This window comes from Rhinatrema bivittatum, chromosome 2 (assembly GCF_901001135.1).
Source record: "Rhinatrema bivittatum chromosome 2, aRhiBiv1.1, whole genome shotgun sequence".
Lineage (NCBI taxonomy): Eukaryota > Metazoa > Chordata > Amphibia > Gymnophiona > Rhinatrematidae > Rhinatrema > Rhinatrema bivittatum.
Window position 1 is genome coordinate 326,143,097 of NC_042616.1, and position 19,614 is coordinate 326,162,710.

The 19,614-nt window shown below is 44.5% G+C and overlaps 1 protein-coding gene across 5 annotated transcripts in view; it reads left to right on the forward strand.

The window, feature by feature from the left end:
* The window catches only part of DPY19L1 (dpy-19 like C-mannosyltransferase 1), a 414,496-nt gene that overhangs the window by 34,507 nt on the left and 360,375 nt on the right, over positions 1-19,614 (forward strand). For all 5 annotated transcript variants that reach the window (XM_029589768.1, XM_029589772.1, XM_029589771.1 and 2 more), the window contains 2 exons: positions 2,100-2,124; positions 18,408-18,495. In XM_029589768.1, the coding sequence (XP_029445628.1) occupies positions 2,100-2,124; positions 18,408-18,495 (113 nt within the window). The remainder of the gene's footprint in view (positions 1-2,099; positions 2,125-18,407; positions 18,496-19,614) is intronic.

Genomic DNA, 19,614 nt, shown 5'->3' on the forward strand with positions numbered 1-19,614 from the left:
GTTTCTGTATGAGTTAAGGCATGATTTGTAGATGAGGAGGGTGGTTGTAGATGGGTTTTTTCGCCAATTTTGTTCCTTGCATCTCAACTCGTGTTTATGATTTTTTAGCTCTGGTGTGAACCAGGGTCTCCTGTTGTCTTTGTTTGGATTGATAGATTTAGTTGTCATGGGGCAAATTTGATCTGCAACCTTTTTAGTGATGTTGGTCCATGATGAAGTTGCTGAGTTTACGTCGGATAGGTCTAGGTGCTCAAGTTCCTTGGCTAGGTGTTCACCGAGTTGGTCTCCTGAGCACTGTTTCCTAAGCGATATAGTTATAGGTTGTGTGGATTGTGGTGGAAGTTCTTTTATTTTTAAAACCGATGATATAATTCGATGGTCTGACCAAGGTATTGGAGTGCAAGTTGGAGTGGTGTGGGTTGTGATACCTTCATTTATAAAGATAAGGTCCAGCGTATGTCCTGCTTTGTGGGTTGGTTCAGTCACTATTTGTCTGAAACCCATATTGTTGAGAGAGGAGAGAAAAGTTTTACAGTTGGTAGAATGAGGTTGGATATCTACATGTAGATTAAAATCTCCCATGAGGATGGTAGGTTTCGTGGAATTTAGGTGTTTTGCTGTAAGTTCTATGATGGAAGATGGGTCAGCTTCCAGTATTCCGGGGGGAGCATAGATTAGGCCGATAGTCAGATGTTTTGAGTTGAATAGGGCAAATTCAATCTTTGATATGTTATTGGAAGTCTGCAAAGTCAGACCCAGCGTTTTTTTGGCTGCGAGGAGAAGTCCACCTCCTCTTTTTTTAGGTCTGGGAATAGAGAGAACATCATAATCCTGTATGGGTAACTGATTTATTAGTGCAGTGTCGGTGGGTTTTAGCCAGGTTTCTGTGATAGCACAGATGTCAGGTTTTGTATCGGATAGGTAGTCGTTGAATATATGACTTTTCTTAGCGATCGATTGCGCATTAATCAATGTGAGTGAGAAGAGAGTTAGTCCAAGGAATTGAGTGAGTGGTGTCAGTAAGATGGGCCTGAGCCTCTGTTGACGATTGTGATGGGGGAGGGAAGGGGGCTTTGGTGTTCTCCATTTGGGATTGTGGATGATGGGAATTGTGAGGGGGTGCATGTTGGGATGTAAGTGACTGAAGTGGAAGACTGTGGGAATTGTTACGGTTAACAGGAGTGCTAGGCGAATGCTGTCTGAAGAGAGCTGGATGAATGTGGTTTGAAGAGTGCTGGGTGGATAATGTTAGAAGAGTGCTGTATGTATGATGGGGTATGTTGGGTGAGTGCAGTCCGGAGAAAGATGGGTGAATGTTAAGTGGAAGCTTAAGGAAGACCTGGTGGTATTGGGTGGACGTATAATGAGATATTACAAATCTTCTGAGGGGTCTGCTGGTAGATCTGGAAGTTCTGCGAGCTTTCTTTGTGAAGTTTGTTTGGGTTATGTAGATCAGTGGCTTGGAGTCTCTGGTGCCACTATCTACCTGTATGTGGTTTGGTTTACAGTTCTTTTGTAGATAGATGGGGCTGGACAGTTAAAGCCGTTCTTTAGTGATGTTTGTGCTTTGTTTGTTGGTGCTGATATGTTGAATGAGCTGGTAGGAGGGCGGACAGAGATAGAATGGAATTATAAACTCAAACCAAAGACCAGGATGTAGACTCAGGGCTTCCTCGGGGCCGCGCCGAAGGGGCGCGACAAAGGGGCAGGCCCCTTTGTCGCGCTCCTTCGGCGCGCGACGCCGGCGCGCGACGCCGGAGTGTGAAGAATTTTAAAATTTGAATTTGAATCTTGCCTGTTTAATCATTTTGCTGCATCTTTAATTTCTTTTCCCTTGTAACTTTTGAAAATAAAATTGACTTGTACTTTTTATAACTTTAATTGTTTAACATGTACAATTTTGCTTTAATTTACCCAACAATTTTATGAAGAACCAATTATTGTAAAATATTTTTTAATATTGCCATCATTTTCCGTGCCTCATAATAATGAATGATGTGGCCTTTCAGGCTTATTCTAAATTTATTTTAAAGCATAAAAAGTTGAAGGCCTTTTGTGAATGAATTCATTTTTAATCTTGTTCTTAATTTTATTTTCAGCTGCTTTTGCAGGAATTTTGCACTGGTAAGTGGATTATTTTTCACTGTTTGGCTATAGTAGGAATGATTAAGGGTCTTTGCTTGAAATTCCTTAAAGTTCAATGAACTTAAATGTCATTTTTTTTGTAAATATTTTTATTGTCTTAAAACAAAACATAACGACAGAAAAAGATCATTCAGCCTATCTAGTCTGCTTATCCACACCAAATATTCAGCTTTTATAATCCCTACCACTCTCTGAGATCTTCTTCTGTTTTTATCCAGTGCTTTCTTAGCATACAGAAAGCTGGATCCAAACCCAGTGGGTTATGCACCTCTATCAGAAGATGGAGACAGAGCAAAAATGACATCACGGTATATATAAATCTGCACTGACATTAGCTCACCAGTATTCTCCGTCTCCAGCAGATGGTGGATGTGCATCTCCCTACTGAGGATTGCTTAAAAAATTTTTTCAAAGGAGATTTATTCGCCCCACTCTCCTTTGGTGATATCTTATGGTCCCTCCTCCAGTTGAGATTTCCTGAGATATCATCTTTGGATCCCTCCCTCAGATGAGTGCCTTGGTCCCATAGCTGTTTTTTTTTTTTCAGCCAGCGTAGACTTAGCTGTAACAAAAAATAAACAAAAACAAAAAACAAGTGAAAGGCAAGCGGGCGCAGGAAACTGAGCACAGCTGTGAAGTGTCCTTTCCCCTCACAGCCAGAGACTGACCTTATACTCAGCCAGCTCAGACTGGGCTCAGGTAAAGAGTAATTAAAAAAAAAAAAAAAGAGAGCATAAAGGTGAATTAAGTAAGGATTCCTCTCCCCCCAGTCTCCGTGCTGGTCACGCCAATCTGACGTTCGATCCTACCTCCGTGGAGCTTAGGGGACGTGGGCAGCTTGACGGGTTGAGCAGCCTTTTGACTAGGCCCAGCTCTCGGACTTTTCCGTGTGGTATGCCATGGCAACGTTTTCATGCGATTTTTTTTGCGCATAAGGCAGCCCTTTTTCAGTTATGCCTATTTGTGCTTGTGTGCTCGGCTGTGTGTCCAGTTGTACGTCCAGCTTGGGCACCTAATTAGGCACCTAGTTGGGTGCATAGCGGTGCCTACCTGGGCACTCAGTTGTGTGCACAGAAACACACGCACTTATTTATGCGTCCTGTTGGGAGCTCAGTTTTGTGCGCATATCCAGACACAGTATTGTGTTCCTAATTTTTGGATTCCTAAAATTTGGGCACCTATTTTTTTTTTTGTAGCGCGGACACAGCTGGACACACTCTTAGCAGATGCCTGTTAGGGTGTATTGACAGATTGTTGGCGCCCATAGCAAAGAAGCCTTACCCCTTGTGCTGCTTGTCATATTTGGGCATCCCAGCCTGGTGTTCCCTCTAACTTGTGTCAGTGCTCTTTGGAGGCTCAGGGAGAACTGCTTTCATCTGATTTTACTAAGCCCGGTTCTTCTCAGCCTGATGTGGGAATGGATAAAGAGCTGCTAGAGGTATCGCTTGATTTTTGGGGCTCCCCTAACTAGATCATCAGTGGGGAAAAGGTATGGTTTTGCAAGGACCCTGCTACCTTTTCTTGAGTAGACATTTTTTCAAGGAATGTAGTCTTTTCTTGAGGGGCAATCCTCGGCTCCGGCCATTCTTAATAGGTCAGGATCGCAGGCTGCGGATTCCCGCATGCCTAGTGCTGCGGGTAAGCGTTGAGTACGCTTAGATCTGCTGCGAGTCTCCCCATTGGGGATCCAGATGGCATGGATGATGAAGCCATCCTTACTCCCTGGAGGATGGGGAAATTCCTCTGGGATTGGAGATATATAGAACTATGTTGCATTTCTTTTTTAGAGATGAATTACTGGCTCTAATTTCCCAGACATTGAAGATGCTGGGAGTAACTGGGGTGGAATCCATCTCTGAGCCAAAGAAAGATCCCATTTTGATTTCTTTGCATAAAGCCTCATGTTTCTTTCCTATTATGGAGGCAATTCAAGAATTGATTGATCTTGAATAGGGGTACCCCGGAAGTTAATTTTTAAAGGGGGATGAGCCATGGAGGTACTGTACCCCCTGGATCCAGCTGCGAGAGAGCAATTACATTTTCTGAAAGTGGATGCACTTGATTGTGCTGTTACCAAGTGGACCACTATCCCTGTAGAAGGGGGAGCAGCCTTGAAGGATGCACAGGATAGGAGAATTGAGGCTATCCTTAAGCAGGCTTTTGAAGCAACAGCAATGAATTTGCAGATGGCTTCTTGTTTCCTGGTGGCTTGCTCTTGTTTACTTTTCTCTCAGTAGGTCTGTGAATCTGGTGTGAATTCCAGGGCAGTGATGGAACCAGCAGCCTCCTTTTTGGCAGATGCGGGTTGTGATTTTGGTCTGCACTTTGGCCAGAGGGGTGGCTTCGGTAATAGCAGCCATGCGTCGGTTATGGCTGAGAAATTGGTTGGCTGGTACAACCTTGAAGTCATACCTTATGAAATTGCCATTTAAAGGCTTGCTTTTGATTGGGAACGAGCTGGAAAAAATGGCCGATAAGTGGGATGAGTCTTAGGTTCCTCGGTTACTGGAGGATAAGAAACAGACATCACACTTCTTCTGTTGCATGTGCCGGCTGTGGCCCTCTTACCCCCGTTTGCCTGCTCCAGTGTCTGGCTCTGCCTCTCTTGCAGCCATGGGCTGCCGTCCCCAACTCTGGGCCGCTTCCAGCTCCGCAGTGGATGTCTCAGCTCCGCGGCAGGGAGATGCTGCCATCTCGCGCTGCGCTCCTCCCAGGCGAGCGCACATCAGTTCTCTTTTTAAAGGGGCCGTGGCAGGAATCCAACCTGCAGCCCCGGATGATGTCACTGGATCCCAGTACTTAAGGCCGGGCCCAGCCAGTGCTTCCTTGTCTTGGCAACAGATCTCCATGCTAGTCGTGTGCTTAGTTGCGCGTTCCTGCTTTTCCTCCGTGTTCCTGATTCATCTGCGTTCCTGATACTAGTACCCATTCCTGCTCTTGTGTTCCGTATCTACCCTGCTTGTTGCTACTGACTGACTCCTGGCTTTGACCTCTGCTTTGTCTGACTACGATCCTGCCCGTCTCTTGGTTTGACCTTTGCCTTACCTGACCATTCTCTTGCTGACTTATGGTATTGACCCACGCTTGTCTTGTCACTCTTCCTTACCTGTCGCCTGCCCTGACTTCAGCCTGCTCTACAATGCTCCTCTTGTCTTTACTCTGGACTTGGCCTCTCAGGCTTCGGGCTGTTTTTACTCTGTCTGCTTCCTGTTCTCATTGGTGCCCGGGTCTCTGGGACTCCACCTCATCCATATCAGACCACTTACTCCTACTACCGCTGCTGGCCCCTGACTGACCTCCTCGTCGTCCCTGAGAAGACCTCAGTCGGAGGCCCACCTAAGTACAGCCAGCCCCGGTACCCAAGGGCTCAACCTGTGGGGAACGAGGGCTGGTATTGGCGAAGTTCCAGCTGGCCTCAGTCAGTCAGCCAGCTACACCTGCCAACGGTGGGGACCCGTAGGGCTTGCCCTGTGTGTAGCGTCAACCCCACCTCTGCCAAGGGTCCAACTCCTGCGCATCATCTTCAACACGAGATGTCATACCTGGGGGTTCAAATGTCTTCAACCCTACAGAGGAGTGGCATTGCAAAGGGCTCAACCTTTGGGTAGGTCTCAGTCCTTTCATCCCAAGCAGCCCAGATGGGGTGCAGACTCAGATAGTGGAGCCCCCCCAAGTCTCCCAATGAAGGTCTGCCGACCCATACCGGGAACTGGAGATAGGGGTCCTCTCTTTTTTTTTTTTTTTTTGTTTATTGGAGCTGGATCGAGATCACGTCAGACCAATGGATTCTGGAGGTTATAAGAGATAGCTATGCACTGAAGTTTCGCAGTGTTCCTCTGGACACTTTCATACTGTCTTCCTGCAGAAGAGACAGGCAGTGGAGTGTATGTTGTGGAGACTCTTTAGCTTGTGGGCTGAGTTTCACTGCCCATGTCTCAAGAAAATACAGGCATTAATTTTATTGTACACAAAAAGGTGGGCTCTTCTCATCTCATCCTAGATCTCAAGGGGGTTAGTTGTTTGCGGATGATTTTGTTTTGCATGGAAACCTTGCGCTCAGTGATAATTATATTATAGTCGGGGGAGTTTCTGATGTCTCTGTTGTACCTTTTATATTCCCATCCAGCTAGACCATCAACTATTACTGCATTTCGTGGTTTTGGGGTGGCATTATTAGTTTCAAGCTCTGCCTTTTGGTTTGGCCATCGCGCCCAGAACTTTTTCCAAGGTTATGGTGGTGGTGGCGGCAGCAGGGCTGAGAGAGGTTGAGATTCCAGTTTACACATACTTAGACAACTGGCTGATTTGGGCCAAGAGTCTGGAAGAGAGCCTTCTGTTCTCGCCCAAGGAGATTATCTTGATGTAGGAGCTAGGTTGGGAGGTGAAACTGGCCAAGAGTAGTCTTCAGCCATCTCAGTCACTAGAGTATCTCAGTGTTTGGTTTGACATGAAGCAGGGCAGGGTGTTCCTGCCGGAGGGTTGTATTCAGAAGCTGATGGCGCAGGTGCATCTATTGACTAACACAATACACCGCACAATGTGTTCTTATCTACAGGTACCTGGATTGACGGTGGCGACCCTAGAGGTGGTGCCATGGGCGAGGGCGCATATGTGCCCCTTTCTGGGCACTCTGCTGTCTCTTTGGAGCACACCGTCTCAGGACTATTTGATTTGTCTTCACCTACCGATGGAGATCTGCATACAGCTGCTGTGGTGGTTACAAGCAGATCATCTAAGAAAGGGGCTTTCCCTAAAGACTAGGGGGTATTCCATGAAGTTAGCAAGTAGCACATTTAAGACTAATCGGAGAAAATTCTTTTTCACTCAATGCACAATAAAGCTCTGGAATTTGTTGCCAGAGGATGTGGTTAGTTCAGTTAGTGTAGCTGGGTTCAAAAAAGGTTTGGATAAATTCTTGGAAGAGAAGTCCATTGACTGCTATTAATCAAGTTTACTTAGGGAATAGCCACTGCTATTAATTGCATCAGTAGCATGGGATCTTCTTGGTGTTTGGGTAATTACCAGGTTCTTGTGGCCTGGTTTGGCCTCTGTTGGAAACAGGATGCTGCGCTTGATGGACCCTTGGTCTGACCCAGCATGGCAATTTCTTATGTTCTTAAGATCACTGGACTGGCTCGTACTCGACAGATGCAAGCTTGCAGTGTTGGGCAGTTCACTGTCAGGCATTGACAGTGCAAGGGCGTTTGAGTACAGAAGAGTCTCTCTGGAGCATCAGTCGGCTGGAAGCCCTTGCTATCTGGTTGGCATGCTTTCAATTCGGCGATCGATTGCAGGGTCAAGCATTCCGGATAATGGTGGATAATGCAAAAACAGTGGCTTACATCAATCGGCAGGGAGGAACCAAGAGCCAGCAAGTGTTGCAGAAAATAGGCCAGCTTATGAAATGGGCAGAAGTGCATCTTCAAGACATCTCAATCTCGCACATTGCAGGAAAAGACAATGTAAGAGCCGACTTTCTCAGCAGACAGAGTATGGAGCCAGGAGAATGGGAATTGTCAAATGAAATGTTCCAGTTCGTAGTGGATCGTGAGGACCTTCCATTTCTAGACCTGCTTGCAACTTCTCACAATGTTAAGATTCCTCACTTTTTCAGTTGTAGGAGAAGTCAAAAGTCCTTGGACATTGATGCCCTTGTGCAGGAGTGGCCAGAAGGCAAGCTACTGTATGTCCTTGCTCCTGTGGCCTATGTTGGGCAGAATGATTCGGAGGATCAAAAGTCACACAGGAATGGTGCTTCTGGTGGCACCAGATTGGCCCAGAAGACTGTGGTATGCAGATTTGTGAAGGCTCCTTGTGGACTGTCCCCTCTGATTTCCACTTCACAGGGATCTGCTATGGCAGGGGCCTGTTGTTCACAAAGGTCCGACTTGATTTTATCTTATGGTATGGTCCTTGAGAAGGCTTAGTTGCTGAAGCGTGGATATTCTACCTCTGTGATTGCCACCTTGCTATGAGCGAGAGAGACTAAGGAAGTGGGTTTGGTAAGTGTTTCGAGGTTTGGTGTGAAGACTGAGGGGTTCTTCCTCTTTCAGTTAAGATCCTGCTCCTTTTGGAATTTTTCAGGATGGATTGAGTAAAGGGTTGGCCCTTAATTCAATAAAGGTACAGGTGGCGGCTTTTGTCTGTTTCCGAGGTCCGGTGAATGGTGGATCCTTGTCGGCTCATCCAGATGTGGCCCTTTTCTTAAAAGGAGTGAATTATCTTCTTCCTCCCTTGTAGTTACCCCTGTCTTTGTAGAATCTTAATCTAGTTTTGGACTTTTTGGAGGGCCCCATTTTTCAACTGATGCATAGCCTTTCCTTGATGTTATTGACCTTGAAAACTGTGTTTCTTGTGGCAGGTTGTTCTGCGTATAGATTATGCAAACGGCAGGCCTTGTCTTGCCGGGAACCATTTCTACTGGTGACTCTGGGGTGATACAGCTGCGTACTATTCCTTCCTTTTTGCCAAAAGTGGTCATGGAAATTTCACTTGGATCAGTGAGTTTCTCTGCCATCTCTGGACAGAGAAAGAGAATCTGAGGAATATCACCTGTTATGGCCCTTGGATGTCATGAGGCATCTCCTGAGGTATTTGGAGGTTTCTAAAACTTTCAGGAAGACGGATTGCCGGTTTGTTCTGCACGGCAGGAGTAAAAAGGGGCGAGCCATTGTTGCAGGCTTCGATAGCCTGCTGGATTAAGGAGGTAGTCACAGCAGCATATGTGGATGCTGAGCAGCCGTTGCTTAGTCAGATTAGGGCTCAGGCAATATCATGGGTGGAGGTTAGATTGTTGTCTCCCGTCAACATTTGCCGAGCTGCAATGTGGTCCTTCTTACACACCTTTTCCAGGCATTACTGCCTGGATGTGCAGGCCGTATAATCTTATAGCTCTAGATAGGAAATGATCGCCATCTGAGAAATATAAGTAATGGACATGTTCACCAAGTATGGAAAAATAATCCACTTTCTCTATACTTGTACTAACATCTTAGGTATGTCTTGTGCAGTTTGTCAGATGTGTAACCCCATTAATAAAAAACACAATGGGTATAACATATTTTAAGTATTAAGTTTATTTTCTGAAAGTGTTTTAAATAAACTAAACCATTGACTTTATCAAGGCTGATTTATATTTGCCTAAAGTACATATTGTAGATCCCAGCATCAATATAGTTTAGAGAACACCTTTTATTCTCTGAATTTAAATCCTTATATTCTCAGAAGCAGTTTTTTGAAGGGTACCTTGAACAAAAGACTTTTCAATTGTATATGTTTCAGTACAGTCACACAACACTATATTTTTTTCTTTAAATGTCTGTATAGTAAGAATTTATTTCCTAAAGAGTTAAGCATGTTTTACAATCTTTACACCAAAGTGGAAAATTAGTCTTAGTGAAGCATCTCTCTCTCTCTCTTTCTCTGTCTGCCCCCCCCCCCCCCACACACACACACACACATACACACCCAAAGTGTACAAAATTTGAATGTCCAGGATTTGGATGCCACTTGGGAGTTGTAAACAGTTTTCTCAACATTTAGTGTTGCTGTCAGAGCAATGCTGTGAAAACAAAACAAAAAAAAACCCCATGGGGAGTTGTTTAGTTAGTTTTTTTTTTTTTTTGATGCTTTAGATTAGAAAATATGAAGCAACTGTAGTTAGCATTTTCAATGTCATTTTAAATGACTGGGCACCCCTAAATCTTATCTGTGCGCCTTACATATCAGCTTAAATTGCTATTCATTTGCATTTTTCCTTTTCTCCCTTATTGTCGTGGGGATACCCAGATTTACAGATATAACTGTTGTCCCCACCCTGGAACTCCCTTAGACCGCTACTTTCTTACACGTGTATATGCTCGTGCAAAACATAATGAATGTGCTTACTTTCGACTTTTATAAGATATCGATTACACAAGTACAGGCTACTTGCGTACAAAACTCTTTTAAAAATTACCTCCTAAGTTTTAGACTTGTTTGTTAGCAATCTCAACAAAAAGGTCCTAGCATTTTGTTCTGGGAGATGCTACCAACACAAATTAGTATTGGATGCCTGCTCAATTAGCGGGAGGACAGGCCTCCTTTATAGCCAAGACCTTGCTAAAGTTGAAAGCAGAACAGGGAACTAAGATACTAATAACTCCCTTCTGGCCTAGACCCGACAAACTTTACTTAGTTGAAAGTAGTTTCAATGCCCTTCATAAACCTGGAGACTAGTGGGTGGCAGGACACCGGAGTGCCCTCGTGATCTTACCACCACTAATCCAGGAGGTATTGGTTGCTCCAGGAAGTTGTCCACAAGGAGAAATTATCAGGCCAAGTGGGCCAGATACTCAGATTGGTGCGAAAAACACGATGTGAATCCCTTCTCCTGCCTGCTGGAATAGCTATTGGAGTACCTCCACTCCCTATATCAAGTGGGATTAGCGACAGCATCAGTCAGAGTACATGTCACTGCGATTGCTGTGTACCACCTTCCTCACGAGGGCACTCGGTGTCCTGCCATCCACTAGTCTCCAGGTTTATGAAGGGCATCCTGCATCTGTGCCTGCCGGTCCATAAGCCACTGGTTCCATGGGACCTTTACCTGGTTCTGGAGCAACTGATGCTCCCGCCCTTTGAGCCCATGGACAGTTGCCTTGTGAGGTATTGTTCTTAGTCGCCCTCACCTCGGCCAGGAGGGTGAGTGAACTGCAGGTGCTTGTGCATCATTCACCATACCTACAATTCCACCACGATAAAATGACATTACGTACACACCCCCTCCTTCCTCCCTCACTAAAGTGGTTTCGACCTTCCAGCTCAATCAGACCATCGACTTGCTGATTTTGTTTCTTTCTGAAGCCGCACAAGTCGGATACTGAGAGATGGCTGCACACCTTGGATTGCAAGCGTGCCTTGGCCTACTACAAGTGCCATACTCACTCGGAGTCCAGAGCTTCTCAACTCTTTGTTTCTTGTAACCCGAATGCCCCTGGGCTCCCGGTGTCAAAAAAAGGACCTTTTCTTCGTGGATGTCACAATGCATCCTATTCTGCTATAACAGAAGATCAGAGATTCTAGTTACATCGCCAAGAGCCCAAGGTTAAGTCTTGTGTGATGATGACTCTAACTTCTTCTCTATTTTCCCACACAAGCTCTTCATGTACATAATATACTCTGTGGGCCAGCTAACTAGTGTCCATTTCACATACAGGCCCATGTAAGCAGACGTTAGCTAAGAGTATGCTGTCTGAACAAGGCAACAGGAGGCAATGTTGAAGGCCCCTAGACATTATCTTCTTCTTTTGCTGTCTTCCTTAGGAGCATACACTGAGCATTCAGCTGTATAGCCTAGCCCATATGGTCTTGCCTGCTAGATAAGTGGCTAGTTGGAATGTGCAAGGGCATTTTAGCATGCAAGTTCATGTGGAGGTTGAACCATTAACACAAAAACCACACAATGAAAGGATACAACCAGAAAGTGTAGTTCTCAAAGCAGTGACCACTTTATTATTTATTTTTATTTTATTTAAAAACTTTTTTATACCGGCATTCGTAGGACACATCATGTCTGTTTACAAAAAACTGAGAAGGAAAGGAAATTACAATGAACAGGGGAGGGGAAAACTGGATGAGTACATAAGTATAAGAGAGGAGAGTTTACAAGCAGCGTTACAACTATTTGCATTCAAATAGGATTAGATATGCAAATGAACTAATATACAATGTTACATGGCATGTGCACTTGATACACTTAGCATACGGAACTTATTTACAGTGATACTGGGCATGTGTACTTAATATACAGGGATGGTTGAGGGGGGGGGAGAGGGGTTAGGGGAGGGAGTGGGGATGGTTCTGGGATGGTAGATAAGGATCGGGGAAAAGGATATAGGTTCGATTGGAATTGAGGTGAAACATGGTAAAACATCGGTTAGGATCGGGTGGAATTGGAGTATGCTTGTTTAAAGAGCCATGTCTTGATTCCTTTTTTGAAATGGCTCAGGGACGGTTCTAAGCGGAGTTTGACGGGTAGGGAATTCCAGAGGGTAGGGCCCGCAATGGAGAAGGCTCTATCCCTAGTGGCGGTGAGGTGCCCAATTTTAAGTGAAGGGGTTTGGAGAGTGCCAGCAAGGGAGTTTCTAGTGGGGCGATTAGCTTGGCGGAATTGTGGCATGTCTTCAAGCCAGGGTGAATTGTTGTTGTGTAGAGTGTTGTGGAGGATGGTAAGTGTTTTATATTGGGAACGGAAGGTGATGGGTTGCCAATGGAGGTCTTGGAGTATGGGAGTGATGTGGTCGGTTTTCCTAGTGTTTGTTAAGATTCTTGCCATGGCATTTTGGAGGATTTGGAGTGGTTTAATGGTAGAGGAGGGGAGGCCTAAGAGGAGAGAATTGCAATAGTCTAGTTTGGTGAGTATGGTGGTTTGCATAAGTGCGGAAGTCATGGGCGTGTAAAAGGGGTTTCAGTTTCTTGAGGATTTGTAGTTTGTAGAAGCCCCCTTTTAGAAGTGATTTAATGTGAGATTTGAAGCAGAGTTGATTGTCTAGGGTTACTCCTAAATCTCTGACACTGGGCGGTAGTGTGTGAGTTTGTGAGGCGTTGAGGATCATTTGGTGGATTGAGTTGAGGGGTTGGTTAGCTAGGATAAGGATTTCAGTTTTCGAGGTGTTAAGTGCTAGGTGGAGATTGGAGAGGAGAGAGTTAATGGATGTCAGACATATTTCCCAGTGTTGAAGTGTTTCGCTGATGGATTTTTGAATTGGAATAAGTATTTGTATGTCGTCAGCGTACAGAAAGAATTTTAGCCCTAGTTTAGAGAGGAGGTGGCCGAGAGGGAGTAAGTATATATTGAAGAGGGTGGAGGATAGAGAGGAGCCTTGGGGTACCCCTTGTGTGAGGGGAATGTGTGTGGATTCAAAGTTGTCAAGCTTGACTAAGTATTTACGGTGGTCCAGGTATGAGGAGAACCAGGATAAGGCTGTGTTTGAGATGCCTATCTCTGCTAATCGTGATAAAAGGATTTGATGATTCACGGTATCGAACGCGGCTGAGATGTCGAGAAGGGCGAGTATATATGATTGGCCGTGGTCCATGCCTTTAAGAATGGTATCCGTTAATGCGAGTAGGAGTTTTTCGGTGCTGCGGTCTTTACGAAAACCATATTGAGTGGGGTGTAGGATATTGTTTTCTTCTAGGAAATCTGAGAGTTGTGTGTTAACCTCTTTCTCCATGATTTTAGATATGAAGGGCAGATTGGAAATGGGTCTGTAATTTGCAGGGTCATTTTGGTCAAGGGTGGGTTTCTTTAGTAGTGGCTTCATGATGGCGAGTTTAAGTGAGTCGGGGACTTTCCCGGAAATGATGGAGCAGTTTATGATATCTGCTATTGGTTTTGCAATGGCAGAGGGGATGGAGAGGAGGATTTTTGATCGGATGGTGTCTGCGCTATGAGTGGATGGTCGCATCTTTTTTAGTGATGGATTCCACTTCCATCACGGAGGTAGTGTCAAGGGAGTTGAGGTTAATGTTGTTGTCGATCGGTAGTGGGTCTGTGGGTGCGGGGTTAAGGGGTAGGCGTGTTAGAATTTTGGAGATTTTATTTTGAAAGTAGTCTGCTAGATTCTCACATTTCTCTTTGCTGTTAATTTCTTGTGAGGAGGGAAAGAGGGATTTTGTGAGTTCCGTAACAAGGCAAAATAAGGCGTTTGGATTGAATTTATAACTGTGGATTTTTGCTGCGTAGAAGTCGCGTTTGGTGTGGATGATTGCTTGCCGGTATGTATGCAAAGTGTGTTTGTAGGCCATTTTGTGTGTGGGTGTAGGCTGTTTACGCCAGGTGCGTTCTTTGGTTCTGAGGTCTTGCTTTAGTTTTCTTAGTTCAGCGGTGTACCATGGCTTTCTCTCGGTACGTGTGGGGGTTATTGTTTTATGGATGATGGGGCAAAGATCATCAGCTATATTGGAAATGGACTTATTCCAAGATAGAAGGGCAGAGTCCAGGTTAGTTAAGTCGAGGTTTTCACGAACACATATAGTCCACTGTTTGAAATAAAGTCAGTGGTTTTGGTAATCACATTCTGCAAGGACAAGTTAGCAAGTAGCATAAAACATAGTAAATTAACTGAACAGCACATTCAATGTAGATCTGTACATACATTGTTTGAAGTGGCATCATTAAGTATACATGTTTATCATCTTAACATTTTGGCACCATCATGATTACAACAAAAAACATAGAAAGTGGAAGAGGCACCCCAATAACTACAGTACAGCTTTAATGTTAGGGATAATAGCAGCACAACTATGTACTGTTAACCCAAAGGCCCCAGAGAGTCCATGTTGAAAGACCGCTTTCAAGGGGACAGCCTAAGGGCCAAGGCAGCAGAGTTCAGTAAGAGAGCAGCAGGACCAGGACCAAAGAGCTCGGCATGGAGGGAACAGGCCAGGGAAAAGACACAGCAGCATGGAGGCAGCTGCAGCATGAGCTGAGCTGAGATGAGACACCAGCATCAGGAGCAGGAGATGTGACATGACAAGAATATGCAGCTGCTGGACTGTGACTGGAGGCCGCATCAAGGAGGATGGAATGTGGGCAAACCCTCGAGGAAGGCTTTAGAGTTAGGCTGCAAGACCACAATGGTTGACGGTAAACCATCCCTTCAGCTGGCTGGCACAGGAGCTCTGTAGTGAGGATGGGCCAAGCAGGCTTCTTTCATCAAGCTGGCACAGGAACTCTGTAGCGAGGACGGGCCCAGGATTGTTGCTACAACTCTTCTTATTTGGCATTCAGTGCCACCACCTTTGGTGCTTCATGGCCCCTTGCGACATCGTGGCTTGCCACTTGGGGGGGGGGCATGTCTTTTGGGGACCTACCCTTGGGCATCTGTCAGGCTGGAGACTGCTGTGGGGTATGGTCTCCAGTGATGGTGGGGAAAACTCTGATGTCTGCTCAGGCATCCTTTGAAGGATCTGCGTCAGCACGTTGGTCATACTATTGACTGCTGTGTTCAGCTTTGTTATACCCTGCATGTGTGCGGCAGTCTGATCTCGCAGGGCCTAGCTCTTCCTGTTCACAGCCCTCCTGAGGTGCACTAATTCGGCCCTTATGTGTCAGAGGTGTATCAATGCCTACTTTACAATTGGTTCAGCTGCTCGTGCATCGACTCCTCTGTTGGTGGCAGGAATATTGTTTTGTGCTGGTGCTGTGATGGTGTGTAGTGCTGAAATTTGGGTCTCCAAATCTGGCATGAGGGGGCTGCTGGGCTACTCCTGCTGAGGGCGTGGTGCTTCAGGCTGATGCCGTGGTGTGCTGGCTTGAAATTGTGCTGCATCAATTGGCTCCCAGTCGAGGCTGGGTTCCTCCAAGAAGCCAGAGATGTTGAGGGTCACATTGAGAGGGCTGGGTGACCCCAAGGGTTGAAGCATCTGCAATGTGTCCTGAGGCTGCTGCTGCTGCTCTTCCACTTCCTCACTCATCTGGGTCTGGGCATCCATCATGAAGACCCCCTACAAAAGGGCTGGTGTGCTGCTGGGACCGTCAGCTTCGTGGGTGAGATCTATGGAAACAAAGAATAAGACATAAGTACCAATAGCAGCAAGTATCCATTTTGCGTTTGGCACCAAAGGCGCACTTTGCCCTCTTCAGCATTGTGAGCATCTTATGCCAAATGAGCTCGCGAGGTGTCCAGCCGCTCAGCCATGCCCTCGAAGACATTCAGTCCCAGCCTTTCATAGAGGCGCTCCTTCATAGGTGAAAGGATGATGTGACAAGGGGCTCCTCCCGTCAGAATTATATATTTATTTCTGCTCACTACCTTTGCCTTCAGTTGTGCCTTGATGTCCCGGTACGTGTGGGCTACCTGCTCCTCGCTGCGTTGGACTCCGCTGTGCCTGGAGATGGACTGGGCTATGTTGCGCCAGATCTGGTCCTTGCCTGCCTTTGAGGTCTTGACAATATGGTTGCCGAACCACATCACATAATGCTCCAGGACCCCTGCAAACCCTATTTTGTTGTCCTGCACACTGAATTTGATAGCTCTGAGGTGAGGATGTCCTGTGCCTGGCTACCAGAAGGGGGTGCCATTTCCACTTTTGGAGAGGGGTCCTTCCTTTCCTCACTCTCCCTCCTGTCCTTGCCCTGCAAATTCCCTACTCCTCTGTCCTCCCTCTCTATCCCTGGCCTGCTGTCCTCCTCTGCCTATCCCCCTCCCACCTCCTCCTATCCCTTCCCTCCTGCCTATCTCTACTCCTGTTTCTGTCCCTACTTCTACTCCTCCCCCTAGCACTCCTGCCCTCCTCCTTCCACCTTCTCTCCTTTCTCCCCAAGCCTCTCATGCTTCATCCTCCTCACTCCTCACCACAACCACCACTCCTCCACCAACATCACTCCTCTATTCCTCCTTGCTCCTTCACTCTACCACCACCAGTCCTCCATACCAAAATTCAGACAGAAACTGGACTAACAAACAAAAGCTTTCACTCCAACAAAGAGGAGAAAAGACCAAGTTAAAGGGAAACAGATGGTAACAGAAGACTAGAAAACGCACTCAAGTAATCGAATCAGAAAAAGCTCCTACTCCCACTAAACCACTCACCACCTCTCCTCTCCTCTCTCTCCCACACCTGACACACCCTCAGAGGCAGCTGCAGGAAGCCAGGATATATTAACTGTAAAAATAACATACCGTGCACTAATCAATGCTAGCAGAGTAAAATTATGTGATACGCAGTGGCGTGACGTGCTAACGTAGTACGCCGTGTCCTAATGTGCTGTGCAGCACACAGTGCATTGCTTACCTATCCAATGCGGTAGGCTGGAAATTAGCCTAACAATGCTCCTTTTTAAAAAAAATTTTATCGCGGACGCGGTTGTCACTATATTTATATCTTTTTGTTAAATCTAGGCATTAATTAGGTGCCTAGCGTTGGAAATTGGCACTGAGCCCTTAAGTTTATTCCCCAATCTGACCCTAAATATAGGTACTTGGACTGGAAATTTTTTAGGTTCAAAACTTTAGGCACCTAACATCTAAAATTAGGTGCTTAGATTTTTTTAATATTGGGCTTAAACCAATTATTTACTTAAGAAGATTTAAGGAAGCAGGCAGAAATTATTTTGATGTAACTTCACTGGTATCCCAAGTATGACACAAATAGAAAACCATGCACCTTATTCTTTAGTTTTGATATGGTTATATACACACAAACCTGCTGAATTCAGTAACTGAGAATGGGAGTGATTTCACTTGTCTGATTGTAGAGTCCTGATGGCTGTACTGTCGGGGGAGAAAATATTTGTAGGTGTTCATATTTTTTCATTGAATCGGTAAAAAAAAAAAAAAAAGTAATGTAATATGAACTGAAAACAAAGAACTAATTTCTGCAATAACAAGGAATATGTTTACGTTTTGTTTTAAAAACTGATTGCTTCTACTATTAAGGTAATATTTGAGCAAAATGTACAGTTTGCACTCCTCCACCCTAGTCACCTCATGCACACAGACAATGGAACAAACCAAATGCTATTCTTTCTGCCAAGTAAGCAGCAGGTCAAATTTATCCCGCTAATGATCTGATTGACTTGCTGCATGATGGTGCTTTTTGATGCCTGGATTTAGAGCCATTTGATCTGGGTTTACTATTTTCATATGTTGTGCTTTTAATGCATTCTTTACCTTGTTAATCTTTGTTGAAGACTTATAATCTTGCAAGCTTTTACTTAATACCACAGAAGAAAATATTCACTGTTTTAATGTCTTTTAAAGAAGAGGACAATGTTTTTTGTTTTTTTTTTATCCTGTTATTTTTATGTCTGACTTTGTTTTTATGTTTATTTTTATTAATGCTTTTATCTTTTTATCATGTGTTTAATCAAAGATTTTATGAATACTATTTTGAAAACTGCTTAGGAATGTTGATAGGCGGTATATAAGTTTTAATAAATAATCACATTCATAGGGTGTGTGTTCAGTTTTGGTTTAAAAAACAAAATGTAAACATTAGTATTAGCAGATCTAAAGTAGTCATCCCTCCTTAGACCGGATCAGTCAGTTTTATTGTGAAAGCTATTATAAAGTATCTAGATAGCTTATTTCAGGTCTAATTGTTTTTTTTTTTTTCCTAATAGGTTTGCACAGTTTGGGGGGCGGGGGGAGGGACAGCAACAGAAGCTATAATTAAATACAGATTCTTCCAGAAAGCTAAATCTAGTCTGTTTTAATTGTAGAAATTCAGCACCCGCTGCATATGGTTTTTTCATCTATAATTTTATTTTACAGGAGCCATATATCGAGCCTTTTTGAAAATGATCGTAATTTTTCTCACCTTTCTGCACTGGAACGAGAAATGGCTTTTCGCACTGAAATGGTCAGAACCTTTTTTTTTTTTTTTGTATTTTATTGTAATTCATTGAGTTTGCGAGAGAGTTAAAAGTGAAAACATATTTAAGAACATATATAATGTTTTGTCTGTCCTTAAACTTGTTGGAATGGTAATGTTTTGTTGGTTAGGTTGGGCATTATCTATTGGGAAATAACATATAAAAGCAGTTTTTCTATTGTTAACTAGCGAAAAGTGCCCAGTGTTGCTGAGATTGTCTGGTCCTGTTCATGAATCAGCAGGTTTCCCTGCTGATTGAGACAAATGTAGTTTAAGGGCCTGTAAGCCAGCAGTACCACACCCACACCACTGCGAAACTTGCTTTTTCAAACATTAAACTGTAACTTCGGGCTCCTTCCCTGCTGTAAGGCCAAGTGACTGCTGGAATCCAAGAACAGTATTTCCTTCTGTGGAGTCTACCTTGGGTGTAAAATAACCTTTCCTCATTCCTTTCCTTTCCAGTGCCTACATCATCGGGCAATTTTTTGTATCGCTCCTATTTGTTGGAATGAATTGCTTTCAGAACTTGGTTTGCTTTCTGATTATAAATTATTTCAAAAAGCATTGAAGACTCACTTATTTAATCAGGCTTTTAAGAGATCTTAGGATCTGATAATATTTTATTTTTCTAATATTGTGTTTTTTAATTTTATATGTATTGCTGATTTAAATTGTTTGGTTTGACTCTTATTTTTTCTGTCAGTAAGCAGGCTGAATTAGCCATGTTGCATGGGTGACGTCATCAGGCAGCACTAGGTAGAACTGTCTCTCACAGCTTTAATCTTTTGCCCTACTGATTCCCGCGCAAATTAATATTCTTGAAGTCTCCTCAGTTCTTTTTTTGTCTGCGACATAGCACGGACAGTGGAATCCCTGTCTCTTGATTCCTCCTCAGTTTTGAAGGAAAAAAAAAATCACTTCAGCAACCCCTAAAAAATCATGACTTAAAGCCTTCTGGTTTCAAATATTGCAGTTGTGGCCACATCAGGTCTATTTCCGACGGCCACCACTACTGTTATCTCTGTCTAGGCCTGGATCATGAGCAGGCCAGATCCAGGGACTGTGGAAGAATGTCTCTGAAGGCACAGAGGTAGCGAGCTGATAAGA